Source organism: Mixophyes fleayi, chromosome 5 (assembly GCF_038048845.1).
Source record: "Mixophyes fleayi isolate aMixFle1 chromosome 5, aMixFle1.hap1, whole genome shotgun sequence".
NCBI classification, from domain to species: Eukaryota; Metazoa; Chordata; class Amphibia; order Anura; family Limnodynastidae; genus Mixophyes; species Mixophyes fleayi.
Genome location: NC_134406.1, coordinates 37,052,594 through 37,071,457, shown reverse-complemented (window position 1 = coordinate 37,071,457; position 18,864 = coordinate 37,052,594). Strand labels below are relative to the sequence as shown.

General features: G+C 39.1%; 1 protein-coding gene across 2 annotated transcripts in view; it reads left to right on the top strand.

Moving 5' to 3' along the window:
- The window catches only part of NRP1 (neuropilin 1), a 139,752-nt gene that overhangs the window by 63,416 nt on the left and 57,472 nt on the right, over nt 1–18,864 (top strand). For both annotated transcript variants that reach the window (XM_075212051.1, XM_075212050.1), the window contains exons 6-7: nt 11,779–11,934; nt 13,750–13,916. In XM_075212051.1, coding sequence (XP_075068152.1) covers nt 11,779–11,934; nt 13,750–13,916 — 323 coding nt within the window. The remainder of the gene's footprint in view (nt 1–11,778; nt 11,935–13,749; nt 13,917–18,864) is intronic.

Here is an 18,864-nt window from a genome sequence, read left to right as displayed (position 1 = left end):
CTCTCTGTTAAAATAGAAACGTGTTTTAAAAATATGGTGTTTGAACTATAGCAAGCTTAGAAAGAGGAAATTGGTGCATTGGACTTTAGATAAAAGCTTGGCAGTGCCTGTTAATTCTGCAAGCAGCAATGTGCAATCAACTGCTCTTCACTCTTCATTTGATTTGCAAGCTCTTTGCTCACAGCTCTGAACACAAAAAGCATCATTCAAGCACCCAGTTTTCACACTTTTACTCCAGTGACCGCACCAGAGAACAATGCTGGGTTTCTGTTTCCTCTTCTCTGTAGTTAGCGTCTCAGAAAGCCTTTTGTTCAGAAACGCGTGCAGTGTAAATGTTCTGCAGATATGAATCTGGCTCCTATATCTGCTGACACAATCTTTTCACAATCATAACTGAACCTTACATGCAAAACTGCCAGTATGGAAAGTGGGGATTGGCTTATTTTTGTTGCCGTTACATGTTTAGGATTATTTTATTTCAGCTGGGGAGAGTGTGATCAAAAACCAGAAATTCTGGCATGATTATGTGCAATACATGAAGCCCTCTGAGACTCTGAGACTCATTTAGGGCTGCAACTATGCAAGTATCAGAAAAGTTCTGCATCTCTTATAAAACGTTCCGGTACTATGAGCTAAACTGACTGGCATTATGGGAAGAGACCTGAACTCTCCTAAGTCGAATTTGCATTTGTAAAGCTCTAATATGTATAATTTTGAGCATCTATTATATGTCTCCTCTTGTCTGGAACAATGTCACTATTATCATAGGTCCTGGTCCAAATTGGCAGCATACAAAAGGGGGTGTTGTCATACTGCAATGGGGGTGGGGTGCTATGTCCAAAGCACTAGGCTACCCCAAATCACCCTCACCTATATAGTATTCAAAGCACCCACTTACCATGGTAAGCAGGTACATACCTCCCAACTTCCGTGCAGTCGGGACAAAGGTCCTAACTGACAGGATGGCAGAACAGTACCCTTAAATTGGGACAGTTGGTAGGTATGCTATTCATCATCATCATCATCATTATTATTTATATAGCGCCAACATATTCCGTAGCGCTTTACAATTGGGGACAAATACAGTAAACTAATAAACAAACTGGGTATAACCGACAAATAGGGGAGAAGGCCCTGCTCGCAAGCTTACAATCTATGGGACAATGGGAGTTTGACACATGAGATTAAGTCTACATTTTGCATTTCGGCCCAGTAAGACTGCAAAGGTAAAAGTGACTCATAAGCTAAATGATCCTGTCATACAACAATGTTGGTCAGGGGGTAGTTGTCTTGTGTGAAATTGTGTAACGGGTGGTAATAGGGTAAGGTAGTGAGTGGTCTATAATTATTCATATATTATAGACTTCCTACATCTCCTCCAGTGCTAAATGCAATTAATATACCCCATTTAAGTTGTCCTACTCTCTATGTCCACCGAGCGCCAACGGTCAATCTATTCACAACCATTTTTCTAAAGCCTACTCTGCATGGGGAAACTCTTGTCGTCTAGACCTGGCAAATCTGTTCACCGGCGGGGCCTATCGCCAGGGGTGACTGCTTGATGTATAGGACGAAGTCCTATATCCGACTTTTGGTCCTATAATAAATAGACTCCTAAGTAACTAACCAAAAGCGTTATATCCCACACATCTGTATTTCCATCATGTTCGTTCCCCAGATATATACCCCCTTTTTTTTTGCTACATATGGTTTTTGAAACGGGCTCGAAATTCATTCATTACTGCTGTCTATAGCAGCTAATGACATTTCTCACCTCTGCAGAGTAATATATTACAGTCAAGAACATTTCCTTCCCTGAACATAGACAGAGCTCTTACATGTTAATTAGTTCTCAGAATAATAGGAAACCAATGTGTTATGCTGCTGAAGTTTGCATGGTAACAGGGGTGTGAGAAATTGTATCAACTTTAAATAATAATGAAATCTGCAGAATAGCAGTGACAAAATCAATGTGCCTAGAACCACTATTATCTATCTATCTATCTATCTATCTATCTATCTATCTATCTATCTATCTATCTATCTATCTATCTATCTATCACCATCTATCAACATGCATTTTTATATTATCAGCCTTTGCTCTATTTCACAGCAGTAGTCCATAGCACATGACCTTTACTGTGTCCCATTGTAAGTTTTGGTTATCTGTACTTGGTATCTCCCCCCCCCCCCCTTTCCTGGGGACAGTCAGATCACCTTTTACATCTTCCCATCTGGTGTAGCAACCTGTCCATATCTTTTCAATAAAGCTTTATTTAAGAACTAGATGGATTCAGTCCTCAACCCCTGTGAGAGTAGCGCTATACATGGTCCCAGTTTCAAGTAACGGGGATGGGGGCAGGTTAAATTAAGGAGAGATTGACCAAAGTTGGACAACCTTTATAATGTGATGCATTTATTTTATCATTCCCATCTTGGAAGAGCGGTGTGACAAATATGAAAGTGTCTATAGGAATAGCTAGCACAACAGCAAAGATTAGTCTTTTCTCATAATTCCCTCTTTTCCCATTTTAAATATACTGAGATGCTTAGAGAATGAAAGTTTGAATCTGCACGTTCCTCTAACGGTGGCCACACACACTGTGATATCACTGGCACTATCAGCCAATAGGCTCAAGTATACATGGCTCCAATACCGCTCGTTGACTGATAAATGTTAGATATTTTGCCAGACCACGATTGTAGTTGGCCTATTTGTGTGCGAGATCTATTTCTGTGCACTCTATAAAAGCCCTAGTATATACTGGAAGTAATCCTGCCGATTGGCCAAGTACCAAACGGCTGCCCCTCGTCCAGTGTAACACCCACGCGTATTGTCATCTTGGTTAATGAACCTGTCACTTGTCTGTAGAGGCCGGGCAGCGGGATTGGTTATCCTACAGAAGAGAGTATACACTGCTCTACTGTTTATTCCAGAGTTCCATATTTGTGTGATTTGGAAGCAGAATATGAACTTTAATCAACTTCCGGCAAAGCCAACTCTTTGAACTTTTATTTGTCATCTTATTTTGTGGCAACTCCTGTGCAATTTGAGCAACAATTTCAATTCCATTTTACCTGTGGCTTAGTTTTGTAGACAGATAATTAAGTACTGTGATATTCACTTGATATTGTAGCATTCATTATTCATAGATTGCAGTGCACATATTTGCATACAACCCCTCAAGGTCTCATTTAAGAAATATTAACGGTAGAATTCGGGTCGCAAGCTTAAGAGTCAGTATAAAGATCAACCTGTTGAAACATAAAAAACAAACACACACGTCCTTTACTCAAAGGTCAGGCGTAGAGCAAACGTACACAGGTGTCTGGCTCCCTCATTTAGCTGGAAATCCCTTCTCTGAGATTCACAACATATTAGTTTACACGCACAGCTGTAGGTCTCTGGCTGAAGCAATCTGCAACAGGCACATTGATTAAAGTTTCACACCTCATACTGGAGCCGGAACACATCACTACTTTGTCACTTACACATTCCACGGTGGGGAACAAGTAGCCATTGTTATGCCAGCAAAGTGTATCCTGTGAATGTAAAATATATAATGCATTTTTTATTGTTTTCTCTACAAATACCTAATAAAAGACGCTTGGAAGGTGCATTGAAGTGTGTGAGTGTCTGTGTGGTATGGGATTATCCAGAACGCTTGGGATTCCAGATAACGTGTTTCTCTGTAATTTGCACCACCATGTTCATAGCCGGAATTTAAAATTTTAGCAACTGGGGAGAGAAAGAAAAATGCTGCCTCTCCCCCAGCTCTCAATTTTACCTAAATGGACCTAAAATATTCATAAACTGCTGCCCCCTTCAGTCTTGTGCCCTTGGTGTTCGCCCCTAATGCAAAGCCCTAGTTACAGCCCTGACCATTCCTAAAATATACTAAATGAGATCCAATTTACCCTAGGGCACTGGTTCCCAAACTGTGTGCCTAGGCTCCCTGGGGTGCCTCGGCGATCTCACAGGGGTGCCTCGGCCAGGACCAGTGGTAAGCAAAGCGGGGGACTACCTGGTAATAATTTTGACTTAGGGGTGCCTTGAAAAAATTATGGAGACCCTAAGGGAGCCTTAAACTGATACAGTTTGGGATCCACTGCCCTAGGGTTTCCCTGTTTGGCATCCCCCTCCTTATTAAATGTTGAATTGGTGTCCTCACAGTTGATGTGAGTGGACACTGTAGATGATCTATTTATTAAAAGGTAGCGATACAGGTGATTTTCTATCAACGCTAATCGTGGCAACAGAAAATCACCTATTGCCATCATTTACCATTGAAATATCACTGAGGCAGCTGAGCGATGCTCAACAGCCCGAGCGATACTTGCCCCGGAGCGGTAAGGGCTATTGCCAGGGGAGACCTGACTATAACCTGGCATGATAATGTCTCTGAAAGTGGGCAGCGCCATGCTGTTTATACCAAGAGCAAAGAAAGGGCTTCTTTACATGAGCGGTTTTTTGAACTGTTGGCTTCATGTCTATTACTATGTTCCAATCGAAAGCAAAATGTACTATTTATTTTAATTTTGGTTCATTTTTGGTCCTTTCTTTAGTCTACATTTTGGCAAATTGCAGTACTTTTAGTGCATTTGTCAATGTGTTTTATGCGTATAAACCTTGAAAGTGGCCATATCCATTGTGTGTAGTCAGTGGGTAAGTACATTATTGCAAGATTTGGTCGTAGACGAGTACATGATTTGTTTTACTATGAAAGGCGATTATTGCAAAACATGTTGTTTTTGTATAATAACATAGTTGACTATGAAATAAATAATCACACTGATCCTCTACCTTTGGCCTCTAAGGAGCATGTGAGTAGTATTGAGAGAGAAAAGTAATTTAGAGTACGCATACAGTTTGAGGACTATTGCTTTGGCAGGACTTCAGGGCTTAAGTCAATAAAATAAACACACTTCTGAATGAAGGCACAAAAGGCAGTGTCTTGTAGTGGATGTTAATGCCATAGCAAATTAAACACTCTATTAATCTCTTTTATCTCAACTTTCTCTGCTTCTTGTCTAACTTTGCTGTCATTGAGACTTACAGTTCTCAAAGTAATGTGCATATATAAATGATGGAACGGAGCTTGTTACACATTACCGGGCCAATCCAAACCGGAGCAGAGTATGAAAATAAACCTGTAAACAACTTAATAAAGCAATAATTTAAATGTAAAAGAGCTGTTAATGCAACTGTAGAGCAGTCCTTGGAATATTTATAGGCATTGTATTGATTGCAATATTTTGCATTCCATTGTCTGCTTTTACATTATGATTTCCATTTAACTGAAAAAAACCTTGTTGTTTTTTTTAACTTGATGCTTTTATATATTTGAGTATTTTGGGAGATGTTTTGTCCTTTAATGCATGAATCATGAAATTAAAATATGGTAATTAAATTAATATTTAGATAAATATAGTGTATTTTTAGTTGGTAAATTGTATAGTCTTATGTTTCCTTTGTTTTCAAAACAGGTTTATTATGATAAAAATCATTTACACGTTGCTTATTGTATACACCCATATATTATGGATAATTAGGTAGTGAATGCATCTATAACATTACCATTTGTCAGTCAGCAGAGATCTAAATGTTAGTATACAGAATGTTACTCATTTATCACTGTTCCATGTATGAATATATGCCTTTTACATGGTATTTTAATATAAATGATTTAATTTTTTTTATACTTCATTTCAATATATAGTACATATGCCAGAAGCAATGAGATATGTTTTGTCACTGGAAACGCTATCCCAAATGAATGCCTGAAAACACTCTTGTAACATGAGCGTTTTTAATGTAATGATACCCGAGTGAATGTTTAAATGTAGAGAAGCGAACTTTGTGGGCAATAGTCTAACTATATATTCTCTTTATATAAAGAAGTAATAAGAAGATCTTTTCTTTTTTTTCATGTGCAACATTTGCTGGCTCTTATTGTAACATTTCAATGTTTCATGTTATGAATGGTCTTCCATGTACATATGGCGCTAAATGCATCTAATAGCAAATGGGCAGAGCGGTGGCTCAGTGGTTAGCACTTCTGGGGTCATGAGTTTGATTCCCGACCATGACTTGATCTGTGAGGAGTTTGTATGTTCTCCCTGTGTTTGCGTGGGTTTCCTCCGGGTGCTCCAGCTTCTCACACACTCCAAAAACATACTGGTAGGTTAATTGGCTGCTATTAAATTGATCCTATTCTCTCACCGTCTGTGTGTGTGTATGTTAGCAGCGGCGCACGCAGCTCCGTTTTCAGCAGAAGCGTCCGCAACGGTGTTACAGCTTCTTTGACAGCGCCGCGGCTGCTGTATAGTACAGTGCTGCTATGTGGGGCACTTCGTTAGTGGAGGGGAGGGGCTACTGGAGACCCAGAAACCCCCCCTGCATGCGCCCCTGGTTAGGAAATTTAGACTGTAAGCTCCAATGTGATAGGGACTCATGTGACTAAGTTCTCTGTACAGCGCTGCGGAATTAGTGGCGCTATGATGATGGTAAACAGAATGACTTGCAGTTATGAAGGTTGACTTTTATGTATTTAGTTTATCAACATATTATTCACCGTACATAGAGGTCCAAGCAGTTCTAAAACTCTGGAAATCTCCTAGTAAAAAGTGCTCCTAGTTTAGGTCAACTTTTTATTTCATATTTGCATTATATGAGAAAAACTTTTAAAATTATTATAATGAGGGACTGGATTATACGGCAACACTTAATATGCACTGTATTAGTAGTATCTCCAATTATGCCTGAGAGTAATCAGATCTAATTTATAGATAATATAAACCAAGACACTTTAACCTTATGTTTCGAACAAGTGAAGTGTACTTGTGAAGTGAAAACTAATTGATGTTGTTACCAAGACACTGCTCAGCCAATTGTACAAGCTAATAGTCAGTTATATCAAATAATGTGCTGGAAAATTACAAGTGATATAAAAAGGCCTATGGTTTTCTGTAAGTAAAATGTCTGTATGGAGCGGTTTTCTTTTGCTCTTGCTTATAAATTCTGTACTAATGCCAAATACACCATCATTCCAAGAAGAGCCAAGCTAAAGGGACCTCGGAGTTATATATCCTTGTACAGTGTCCCTCCCGAATATCCTGCTGCTTATTAAAGTCATACAGTGGTCAGTCCAATTATATCCAGTGTGAAATGGCCTTGCTAGACAGAATGACAATAACAGACTAGTACAGTTTTCCCCATGATCCTAGGAGAGATATGCTCCCGAGGTTAGAGAGATATATTCTAGACTGCAAGAGTTATCAGAACACAACACAGATCAATATGTGCTAGAGAGATATAGAAATAAACGTGTATTTAGAATCATCACATTGTATCCAAACAGGGTTGAACTGACCTATGTTAGAAAACAAAGATTTAGATCCAGTTGCTTGGCCACATTTGCAACTGTGTCCAATTTTTTTACAAGAAAATAGAATGAGAAAAATAAATAGATTCCGTCATTCAGGGGTGTGCAGGAAGTCAAGAGGACTGACTAGGGGCAATGACAACACAGACACACCATAGACATGGCTGTCATCAAGCATCGGAATAATACAAAATCACGTGAGGTTTTTCGTAGTTCTGGTGATTGTTGGTCGTCAATGGAAGACAGCACACACGGTTACTTTTTACCCATTTGATCTAAAGAATAAATCTGATTTTGGCTAGAAGTGATATTGAGGTGCCCATAGATGTGAGAGAAAGAGGACTGGAGGTATTACAGACTGCAGCACGGTGGCTAAGTGATTAGCACTTCTGCCACACAGCACTGGGGTCATGAGTTCAATTCCCAAACATGGCCTTATCTGTGAGGAGTTTGTATGTTCTCCCCGTGTTTGCGTGGGTTTCCTCCGGGTGCTCCGGTTTCCTCCCACACTCCAAAAACATACTAGTAGGTTTATTGGCTGCTATCAAAAAAATGACCCTAGTCTCTCTCTCTCTCTCTCTGTCTATCTGTCTGTGTGTATGTTAGGGAATTTAGATTGTAAGCCCCAATGGGGCAGGGACTGATGTGAGTGAGTTATCTGTACAGCGCTGCGAAATCAGTGGCGCTATACAAATAAATGGTGATGATGACCCGATGGCCGAACATGCCAGATAATGTCCAAATAGGCTGTCCTGATATTCTTTTCAGGGCCTAAGTGCCAAAATTGGCCAGTGTTTAGGTTTCCTAAAACTGGCAAGTACCTTAGTGGGGAAAATCTCCATGACGACCAGAGTTCTAGAATTACAATAAAGGTTGCGTACATAATTACTGTATACTGCTACTAATCTGCAGACAGTCCATCATGCAAACAGATTCCCCATTTCAGCATCTATATTGATCACTAAAGAACTCAAGACTGCGCTGTTTTTTCCGCCGACTTGACAGTATATGGTTTCCCTCAACTTGGGCCCTTCGATAAATTGGAATGGGAAAGGTCGTATAAATATATGTATATAATTAGTTACAGGGAAATAAGCTGAGTTTAATTACTTCCTCTCATCTACCGTTGACTAGACATTTGGGCAGCAGTTGTTAATTATAAGCGTTAATAATAGATACGCCAGGCATCTAAGTGGATAATTTGCCATGGTTCATAGATTTAATATGCCTAGCAAAATAATGAAATATGTTGTTTCTAGTAAACATGCAATAATGGAGCCATTTCAGAAATTCAGCAGAATAACCAGGAGCCCCCACTTAATAGTAATAGAATTATATGTATGCTATTGTATGCATTAATTGCCAGCATGGTGGAAAAAGTACTGTAGATAAAAAGGCATTTTTATATTTGAAGACTGATTAATAATTTGTGCTTCATACAGCTCTGTACAAATCAATATTCTATTAGCTAGCTGGGGAATGCCCATGCTAAGAAATTCAATACTTCTTTGTATGGTCTTGTACTGTTGACTCCTGACGGTATAATAATCGCAGAGAGAGAGAGGAAAGCACTAAGATGTCCAGGGGGCAAAATCCAGACAAACTAAATGTAGACGTCCTAAATAAATCCTTTAAAATTATAAGCCAGTGAGTCATAAACAGACTCTTCAATCACGGCTCCCAAACCCAACAACGATCTTCTGTTTCACATTCAATGGCCAACTTGTCTAGATGTCAGAGATGGCACCTGAATTCAGTGGCGGCACAGTTTGGTCTGGGAGCGCCAGAATGTTTTCCCTCTAGCATGAAAAAAAAAATCCCATGAATTTATGTGCAGCAGAAATGAATAAGGGAATACTACTGGAGAATTAATGTTATCACATCTTATTTTCAACCATTCATCTTTTCATGGTCAGTGACTCTATATACAATATGATTTGGAGATCTTTCTCCTTTGAGAGTTTGCGAAATTTCCACCTCTGATGTTTGCAACATTTGTACCTGTTGGATACATTATAGTTTTATTTAAAGTGTTCTCTAAATGGGAATGATGCAATCGCATGCTTGCATGATACAATTATACCATTTAACTTTCTTAATGTTCTAGTAATGTTAACAATTTGTATTGAATATTTTCAATGTAAATTCAATATAAAATATCCATTCAAAATGCAATCTCTATACAGCTCTCTTACTTAAAACTGCATGATCATAATGCAGCTTTCACGTGTTACCCTGTAGTTTCTATTCATAAGTAGGAAACTTAATTATTTCTCTTGGACCCTTATTATACTGAAAAGTAACAAATTATACTTGACCAAATCTTGCAAGTCGTTAGGTATACATTATACATTTTACAGCCTAACTTCTTATATTGAGTGTTATTTTTAAGTTACATATGTGGTTACGCATTTTCATGCTTGCCTGTCACAAAAAGGATAATTGATATTCTCTAAATATTAATGGATATACCCAGTCCTGCAACAGTTTAAGGTAGTGCTTCAGCCCCCAACTGCCTCCCATGCCCCCCATGTAGTACACCAGGAGGGTGCCATGCTGGATTCAGGAGATACCCCACCTGTGTCTCAGGCCCCATGCTTACATCAGCAGCTCGTCCAATCAGCTTTTAATAAGACAATTATATTTGAATAGTGACCAGGCACTGGCAGAATAGAGTGTATCAGTGTTATAAGTTTGGATAGATAGATCAATAAAGTAGTGGGCAAAATAAATTTATACATCAGGCCTGGCCAACCCCTGGCTCTCCAGGTGTAGTGAACCTACAAGACCAGCATGCTTCGCTAGTAGATAGCTAGCTGATAGCTCTCAGGGCATGCTGGGACTTGTAGTTTCCCATCATAAGGAGAGACACAGGTTGGCTAGGCCTGGTATACATTGTTTTGCATTTAAGGAAACTAGGCCCTACAGCTACCTTGGCTATATGTGTCCTGTAATAACAGAGTTTTTCAGGTAGACATAATATATAGTGTATGTTTCCAATGCCATTGCTGATTCAAGGCAGCAATCTCTGAAGTAATTGAAGGCCTGTTAGCACAGATCAGCTGCACAGAAACCCATTATCTTGTTTATGGTCTATATCTATTATTATTTGGATGGTGAACTGAAGATTTTCCTATCACTTGTACTTGCATTGTGGTGACATTGTATGATATACCTCACATGAGGACTTTAGATATGTTTCTGTGATTCTTTTTGTTTTGTATTGGAACATACTGAAATGTATATAATAAAACACTGTAAATAGAGATCCAAGATACAATCATACTTCAGCGTCAGTTAGATGTAGATAGACTGTGGAACTGTGGCTGCTGTGAAACTACAAGTCCCAGCATGCCATGTCAGTGACGATCAGAGCATGTAGTTCCACAACGGCTGAAGAGCACAGGTTGTATAGTAATGTCTCATGTGCAGATATTAAGTGGAACATTTTTGCAAATAATTATTCATTTGTAATCTAGGCATTTAGTGTGAAAATCACATTTGTTTAAGAAAAGTAAAGTGTCCCAGCAAGAAATATCTTCAAATCAATCAGCCAAATTATTGAATGGGTATTTCACATTTAGGGGTAATTTAAAGACCCCATGTTTACCCAGGGGCATAGTACACTATTGGGTGCCCTTCCCTAGGAATGAATATGAGGCAGAACCTGATTGGCTAAGTACTGCGGCCATCCAATCAGAATCCGCCTTTAATTCCATCCTTTGTGTTGGATCTGGATACTTTCATAAAGCACTCCTGTGTTGCAGCAGTCCCAGTAGTACAAGTAAAGTTTCTGCCTACTACCCAGATGTCCTGATTTAGACAGGACAGTCCTGAATGGAGGTTTCTATCCCGCCATCCCGAATGTGACAACTTTGTCCGACAAGCCAAAGAGTTGGGAGATATCTCCCATTCACTGCTACCCTACATAACATATAATAGAGAGTGCAAACGGCTGCTTCTGTGGCCAAATATCCCCTTATGTCAATAGAACATACTATATTGAACTATAATAGTGGTATTTAATTGCTCTTTGAGACAGAGAGGTATGTTTACAAAACTGTGAGTTTGAAAAAGTGGAGATGTTGCCTATAGCAACCAATTAGATTCTAGCTGTCATTTTGTAGAATGTACTAAATAAATGACAATTAGAATCTGATTGGTTGCTATAGGCAACATCTCCACTTTTGCAATCCCGCAGTTTAGTAAATATACCCCAGAGTACGGATCGCATTATAGAGTTTTGAAAACATGGCTCAGCACCAATAAGCGTTTATACATTAAAGTAACTTTTAATGGACCACATTCTTGTTTGGTAAAATCATACATATGTTATTTAATCTAACAACCTATATATTTTTTTTTAATCAATCTATTTTTTTTTTCCCGATAGTGGGTCCTCACATTGGACGTTATTGTGGACAGAACACTCCGGGGCGGATACGTTCCTCAACGGGAATCCTCTCCATGATCTTTCACACGGACAATGCCATCGCAAAGGAAGGATTCTCTGCAAATTACACTGCCTTACAGAGGAATGCAGAAGAAGGTCAGCACTGCATCGTGTAGCTAGCTATGAAGCTGTTATGTATTCTAGTGTACAGCCAGTCACATAAAACATTAAATAAACTTCTAAATAAATCAGATCTCCTCAAGAACTAGAGACTTCTTGTATAAATCAAGCAGAACCAAGTACATTAAACAAAAGCCTGGAACATCTGTTCGCCTGTTAAAGAGACAATCCTCCTTCAGGTGACATTAATTTTGTAAATGCAATTTTTACCGAAAACACCTTTTTTTTTATATGTTTCTTGCTTTTGTACTTATATAATACAGAGCAGCTCTGTGTCGTGTCCAAACTATAACCACTTTGACTAGCTGGCATTCAGGCTTTGCTGCCAAGCACAAAAGCGAGCCTTTGCTTTTCAGGTCATGATGTGACATAAAATAAGATTAATTCTCTCAGTTGCCACTAGAACAGCGTACTCTAGACAAGTGCATCCCTATGTCAGCACAGTAAATATAGTCCCAGGACTGGGAGCTGCACTAACATGCTCAGCCACTTCTAAATGAAACATTATCCATAGACTTAAATGGAATAGCGCCTCTAGTGGTCAGAACATGACATTGTAATAATACTTTGTCAGCTCCACCATGCAAAAAACTTTGAAGCATGTTTCCTTTTTACGTCTCTCCTTGCTGTATCCAGCTTGACGAAAACTATATAATTATATCTATATATTTGTTTTAAGATGTCCTTTGAAAACAGGACATAAAATATGGACATTCCTTATGAGGTCAGAACATAAGACCTGCCATATGTTAACACAGATGATGTAAACAAAGTAATTGAGCCTCTGTGATTCATTGATGGAGGTTATGTGTGAGTTCTGGTACTTCTGAAGGACATGGTCGAGAACAACTGGAAAGGATTATGCAACCCTTAACAGTTCTGTTCCATTGTCATGGAAGAGCTATGTTCTGACCTCCTTGCAGTGAGTGGGGTTAGGATCCATAATAGCAGTAATAGCAGTAAGTTACCTTCAAAGCTCTGATATGTGACCTCCAATTACATGGAAAAAAACTCCATATATTACTTTAAATCCTCTGGTAGATAATGGTGTCATGTCGGACAACCCTGAAACACACAATAAATATGAGCAATGTATCATTCTAGATATAGACCTGTATGTACAAAGTAAATTGGAAAAACAGTAACGTCACAAATATAGAGAAAACAATGAATTATTACATGTTTTCTCCCTTATCCCTGCTAACTTCTACCTTTACTTGTGTTTAGAGTTTTAGCATGCCATTAATACTTTGTTACCCCAGAAAAAATAACAATTAAAGTTAAATATATAGCAGAATTTTAATAAAATATAGGTCTCACTGGGTTGAACTCAAGTGGTGAATGTGGAAGTGGATGTGACAAGTAGTCCTATTTATCAAAATCGCTCTCTTTGACGAAAATGTTTGACTTTTTTTCAATATCACCTATCTATCACGGGATGGTGCCAGCGATAGGATTTAGTAGGTTTTTTGCGCGACAGCTTCCCGCAAGGAAGCCTGTTTAACAAGGATCATGGCAGTACATGTACCCCCATAATCCTTTTCCTGCTATCGCCATCTCAGAAACAGAGAAACGGGTCACAGATGTGCATGTACCCTTTGACCCCGGCCGGTATCTCTGAGACAGCTAAATATCATAATAATAGGTGGTTTTCTATTGGTGGGATAAGAAAACAAGTGCTAGCACCATGTTTTAGTAACTAGACCCCATAATATATATATACTTTCAGAATGTTCTCACCTTTGCTATCTAATAGCTCTAGCTGACCATATAAATATTTTTATTTTAAAGATTTTGAGTGCAAAGAGCCCCTTGGAATGGAATCTGGGGAGATCACTTCAGATCAGATCACTGTGTCCTCGCAATATAGCACCAACTGGTCTTCAGAGAGATCAAGACTGAACTATAATGAGAATGGATGGACTCCCGGAGAGGACACAGTTAAAGAATGGATACAGGTATGTGTGGGGTATATAAATAGCACGTTAGTAATGATAATATTACAGGTATGTTTCAGCATTTATAACGGGAATTAGTTAAATTTGTGCAAACAACAGCTGCATTCAAAATTCAAGCTGCTTTATAAGAAAGATCTACAAGTAACATCTACCGCTGTATATTTCATTTAATTGAGTCTATGTTCTATGAAGAAGTCATTTTTCTCCATTCACAGTAAACTGTACTATTATACTGCATAGTAGAAAATCCTATTGAAAATCTACTGAAACATACATCAGGGAGAAACTCATAAATCCCACCAGTAAATCAAGTTACTAAGGCCCACAAAGGAGTTTAAAATGATATATTTGCTCTACATATTTATACTGTAAATAGAAGTAATCTCTTTTCTTGAGTATTTTGTGATAACAGAGGGCAATTAAGTCACTTTTCCCATGCGTTCCTTGTCTAACATTTACTACTGTAGCCCAATTAGACATGGGCCTACCAGACAATCCTCTGTCAATATTAATCTGTGTTTGTCCTGCGCCTCATCTCTCCTCTGACAACCAGTTTTACAAGACTTCTCTCGTGCTGTTACCCACCTATGGAACTCCTTACCATGCCTGGTCAGACTCTCCCAGCCTTCAAATCTTTGGACGCTCTCTGAAAACCCATCTCTTTATTAAAGCTTACACTACTTTAACCTATACTACTCACACTTGTACACCCTGGTTTCCTTCCCAATCTCCACTCTGAACCACACTTGTTCCTCTCATGTCAGCTCTGGCCATTCCCCACTTGTTGTAACATCCCTCCAAGCTGGCCCTCTCTGCAGTAAAAAAATAAATAAAGTGTATATACAGTTTTTGTCATGCTGTGAGAAATTTTAGATTTATTTGTGACTGTTACTTGCTGATTTTGCATATATCCTAGGCTTGTATATTAGGGATTGTGGTTCTTTGAACCATTGTAGGTGGTTTGAGAAACCACAATAAAGGCCCTGGTTCATTAGAGCATTGGAAGGATGCCAGGATAGGATGATGTCTTTGCTTCTGTCATTGTATTAAGGTGCCTTTTACTGCCATAAAGAGTTACACCGAAAATTACTCAGCTTAATAGATGTGGGTTAAAATGTCAACTCTGATTAGTAAAACTGAAACAGGCAATAAATTGTAACTTGGTTTTATAGGTATAGCTAGCATACAGGTGGAGCACTGAGTAACTTTTGCAAAGTTTCTAATAAGTTAGTTTAGTTTGGTGAACTTTGGTGAACATTCTATATCTTCCAACATGCTGACGAGACGTTATTATACGACACAAATAAGTAAAGTCAATAATCCTATTTTCCTGTTTGTTGGACCATGACATTACCAACATTTTTCAATTAATCTATACTATTGGCATGTTTTATATACTATTGGCATGTTTCATAAGTATGAGAAATTTGCAATTGCATATAATCAAGAAACCCCATATGCATCCTATAAAAATATGTTGAAATCTCAAAACTGTGCACAAAAGAGATTTTGCTTGATACAAAGAAGCTTAACATGCTGAGAGGCTATGTGCCAAGCAATTACAGCAGGGATATTTGCATATTACATCATATGCATGATATAGAAGATGCAAAGGATATTTTAATTAAGATTTTTAATTTAGGTGTTCCCTGCTGTGGCATTATTACAGCAATAGCTTAGGAAAATGTCAGTGTGGATAATGGATCTGAGCAGGGCTCTATATATTATTGATGCATTGCCATGAAATTTCTTTTTTGGCTGTTTGTGACCATCAGCTCAATTTTAAGTTGATCCAAAAGGCATCTCAATACTTTTTTTTTTTTAAAAAAAAGCCGCTGCTTTTGCTTCATAGCTACTGGAAGCATGATTGTCTATGATAATGAGCCAACACATACTATGCAGTTGTGCAAGGTGGTAATGAATTAACTGACAAACTACAAATAACAATGAATAGCTAAGACATAGTATCTATAGATCTTAAACCAGATAGCATCAAATATTCTGACAACCACATGTGACCCTCAAATGAATTAAAAGTGGTCCTCTTGACCTGAGGATTTCCTCCTCTTCAATGCTTTCCTGCAGTTCTGATGTCAAAGAGCACTGCATTCACACAGTCTACGTAGCACTTTAATCTGTTACTGGATGGTGATGTCTACTTACCCATTTAATGAGTCCGTCATAGGTAGATATCATCGCACCTCTGTTCCCCCTCATTACACCTCTGTCCCCTTCATTACACAATACTTTACTTACCTCCTTATGGTCTGTCTGCAATTCCTCTTCACTGACAGATCCGGGACGTGATGATGACATCACACCCAATAGTCAGTGACTAGGAGGGAGCCCCCCGCCCCCCGATTAGTCCTGGCAGAGAAGCTGTTGGTCAGGAGTCAGTACTGTGCCTGGTGCAGAACTGGCTGTTAGATGTGAAAATGAAGCTTCGGTCTCAGAGGGGTGTAGGGTTTGGGGGGGTTCCAGGCAAGTGAACCCCCTCATAAGTGCACGCCTGAATGACGAAGCAAATGCTGGTAGTGTAGATTGTATCACCAGAATGTTGCACCTCTATGAAATGGTCCGTTCAGTTGAGAGACTTGTTTTGCCAAAAATTTCACTGCAACTTCGCTCATTTCTAGTTATAGGTTGACCTACTGTGGGGCGGCAGAGCTAGTCTTATGATGATGCTTCTCTGCAAAGTTACTGTGCTCCTTGTTAGGTCTATAAATATATTATTGCCAACTGCTGCCTTATCTCTTACGTTGTCTTACATTAGGCTTCCCATGACAACACAACCTTGGTACAGATACTTAACAGATCTACAGAAATATTAATATGCTTCCCACTTGGCTCAGTGCATTAGTATACAATTAGTATATATACATGTTCACGCAGATGTCAAACTTTGGCTTGACATGGAAGTGGCTTTAATGGACACAATTTCTCTCTCCATGCTACTATGGAACCCTCGTCATTCACTCCTCCTCCCCCAATTATAGCTACCAATGCTCTCTTTCTCCTACAGCATATGGGACGAAAGGGCTATAGCATTCTCTCTTCTTGCTTCCTCTCCTTGGGTCATTCCTCTCTGGAACAATCCAGCTTCCTCTCCGAGTACGCATCCCAAGAGCTTTCAGGACTGGATTCATAAGAATATTCATTTCCTCTCCGATATTGGCATGATCCCAGATTTCACAGAGGTCCGTTTCCAGCTCTCTAACCGTCATTTCTTCCAATATTTTCCTTTACTGCATTTTGCGTGCAGATATGTACCTGCGTTTACTACCAAAATGTTATAAGGATCATTTTGTACAATGCTGTATTATCTGCAGGAGATCAAAGCAAACTTTTTGGTGGAACTGTTCTAAATTATGCACTTTCTTGTGAGAAGTTAGAGATTTAATTTTCACGGTGGCTAAGTGGTTAGCAGTTCTGCCTCACAGTGCTAGGGTCATGAGTTCAATTCCCGACCATGGCCTTATCTGTGTGGCGTTTGTATGTTCTCCCCGTGTTTGAATGGATTTCCTCAGGGTGCTCCGGTTTCCTCCTACACTCCAAAAACATACTAGTAGGTTAATTGGCTGCTCTCAAAATTGACCCTAGTCTCTCTCTCTCTCACTCTCTCTCTCTCTGTCTGTGTGTGTGTGTGTATGTTAGGGAATTTAGACTGTAAGCTCCAATGGGGCAGAGACTGATGTGAATGAGTTCTCTGTACGGCTCTGCGGAATCAGTGGTGCTATATAAATAAATGGTGATGATGATCTTTGCTGAATATCTAACCCCAGACTCACCCAAAATTTATTGACTTCCACTCCCAAGCACTCTTCTTTGATTGACAGAATATGGTCTGTTTACAAAATGCAGTATATGAGGTGCAAATTGCAGGGCACAGAGAAATCATTAAGCACCACTTGGACGCCTTGGTTAGAGAATTTCAAATCAAGTTCTCCAATCTGAATGGCTTGATAACCCTATTAAGCATTTTACGTTCCTACCTCTCTCCCCAATGACCTATGTCAGCTCACAGTTCGCCATACACCCTTCCTTCTCAATCCTTTACCTATTTTTATATTATTGTTTGGTGGATAAGACTGTTTATTTCTTCCTATTATGGATACCAGTTTTGTATTTTCAAAATTTTGTTTCTTGAAATTCTCATTTTTATATGTTTTTGAGTTACATGGGGAACTAATGTTCCTTTGCTGTATATTTGCAATTTGTCATCTGTTTATATTTTGAGTTATGCTGTGCAACAACATTTACTGCTGTTTAAAATTGTCTTAATTAAAAAAAAAACTACTACAGATGTTGCAAAGGTTGTTACCAAGAGTGGGGCCCAGTTTGTCCAGGGTCTCCTATTCCACATGGATAGCAATGAACGCTATGTACTCAATGTGGAAGTGCTGTAACACTTCCCTATACATGTAAATGGCCCGATGAGGAAATAGATGTCTTTCATAGTGGAAAATATGGCCAAATGTTGTGCGCTATAGCAGTATTTATCTGAAGTCTCTCCTAAGACACCGCAGGGCAGGTGTAATAGTAAAAGGGGTGGGGTTTACTGATAAGGCAGACTGGGTGGGTCTCATACATGGACACTAATATAGATTTATTTACTATTACAAGATATTTTTTTAGTAACCCATAACAAACAATCAGCAAATAGCTTCAATCTAGTGCAAGTTATACAATGAAAGCAAATTTCTGATTAAGCTGTTTTGGGACATTACACACTTGCACTTTGCTAGTAAATAACACTACTATACCTGTCAACAACTGATCAGAACAGTGGCGGAAGTACCATTGGTGCAGAAGATGGGGTGGAGTTATTGGGGCCCGCTGCACGGGAAACTAGCGAGCTGTGGGCCCCGGTCCCTTCCACTCCGCTTCCCTGCACCGGGGCCCATGACTTGCTAGTTGCACCTCTGGAACACATAAGGCCACACCCCTA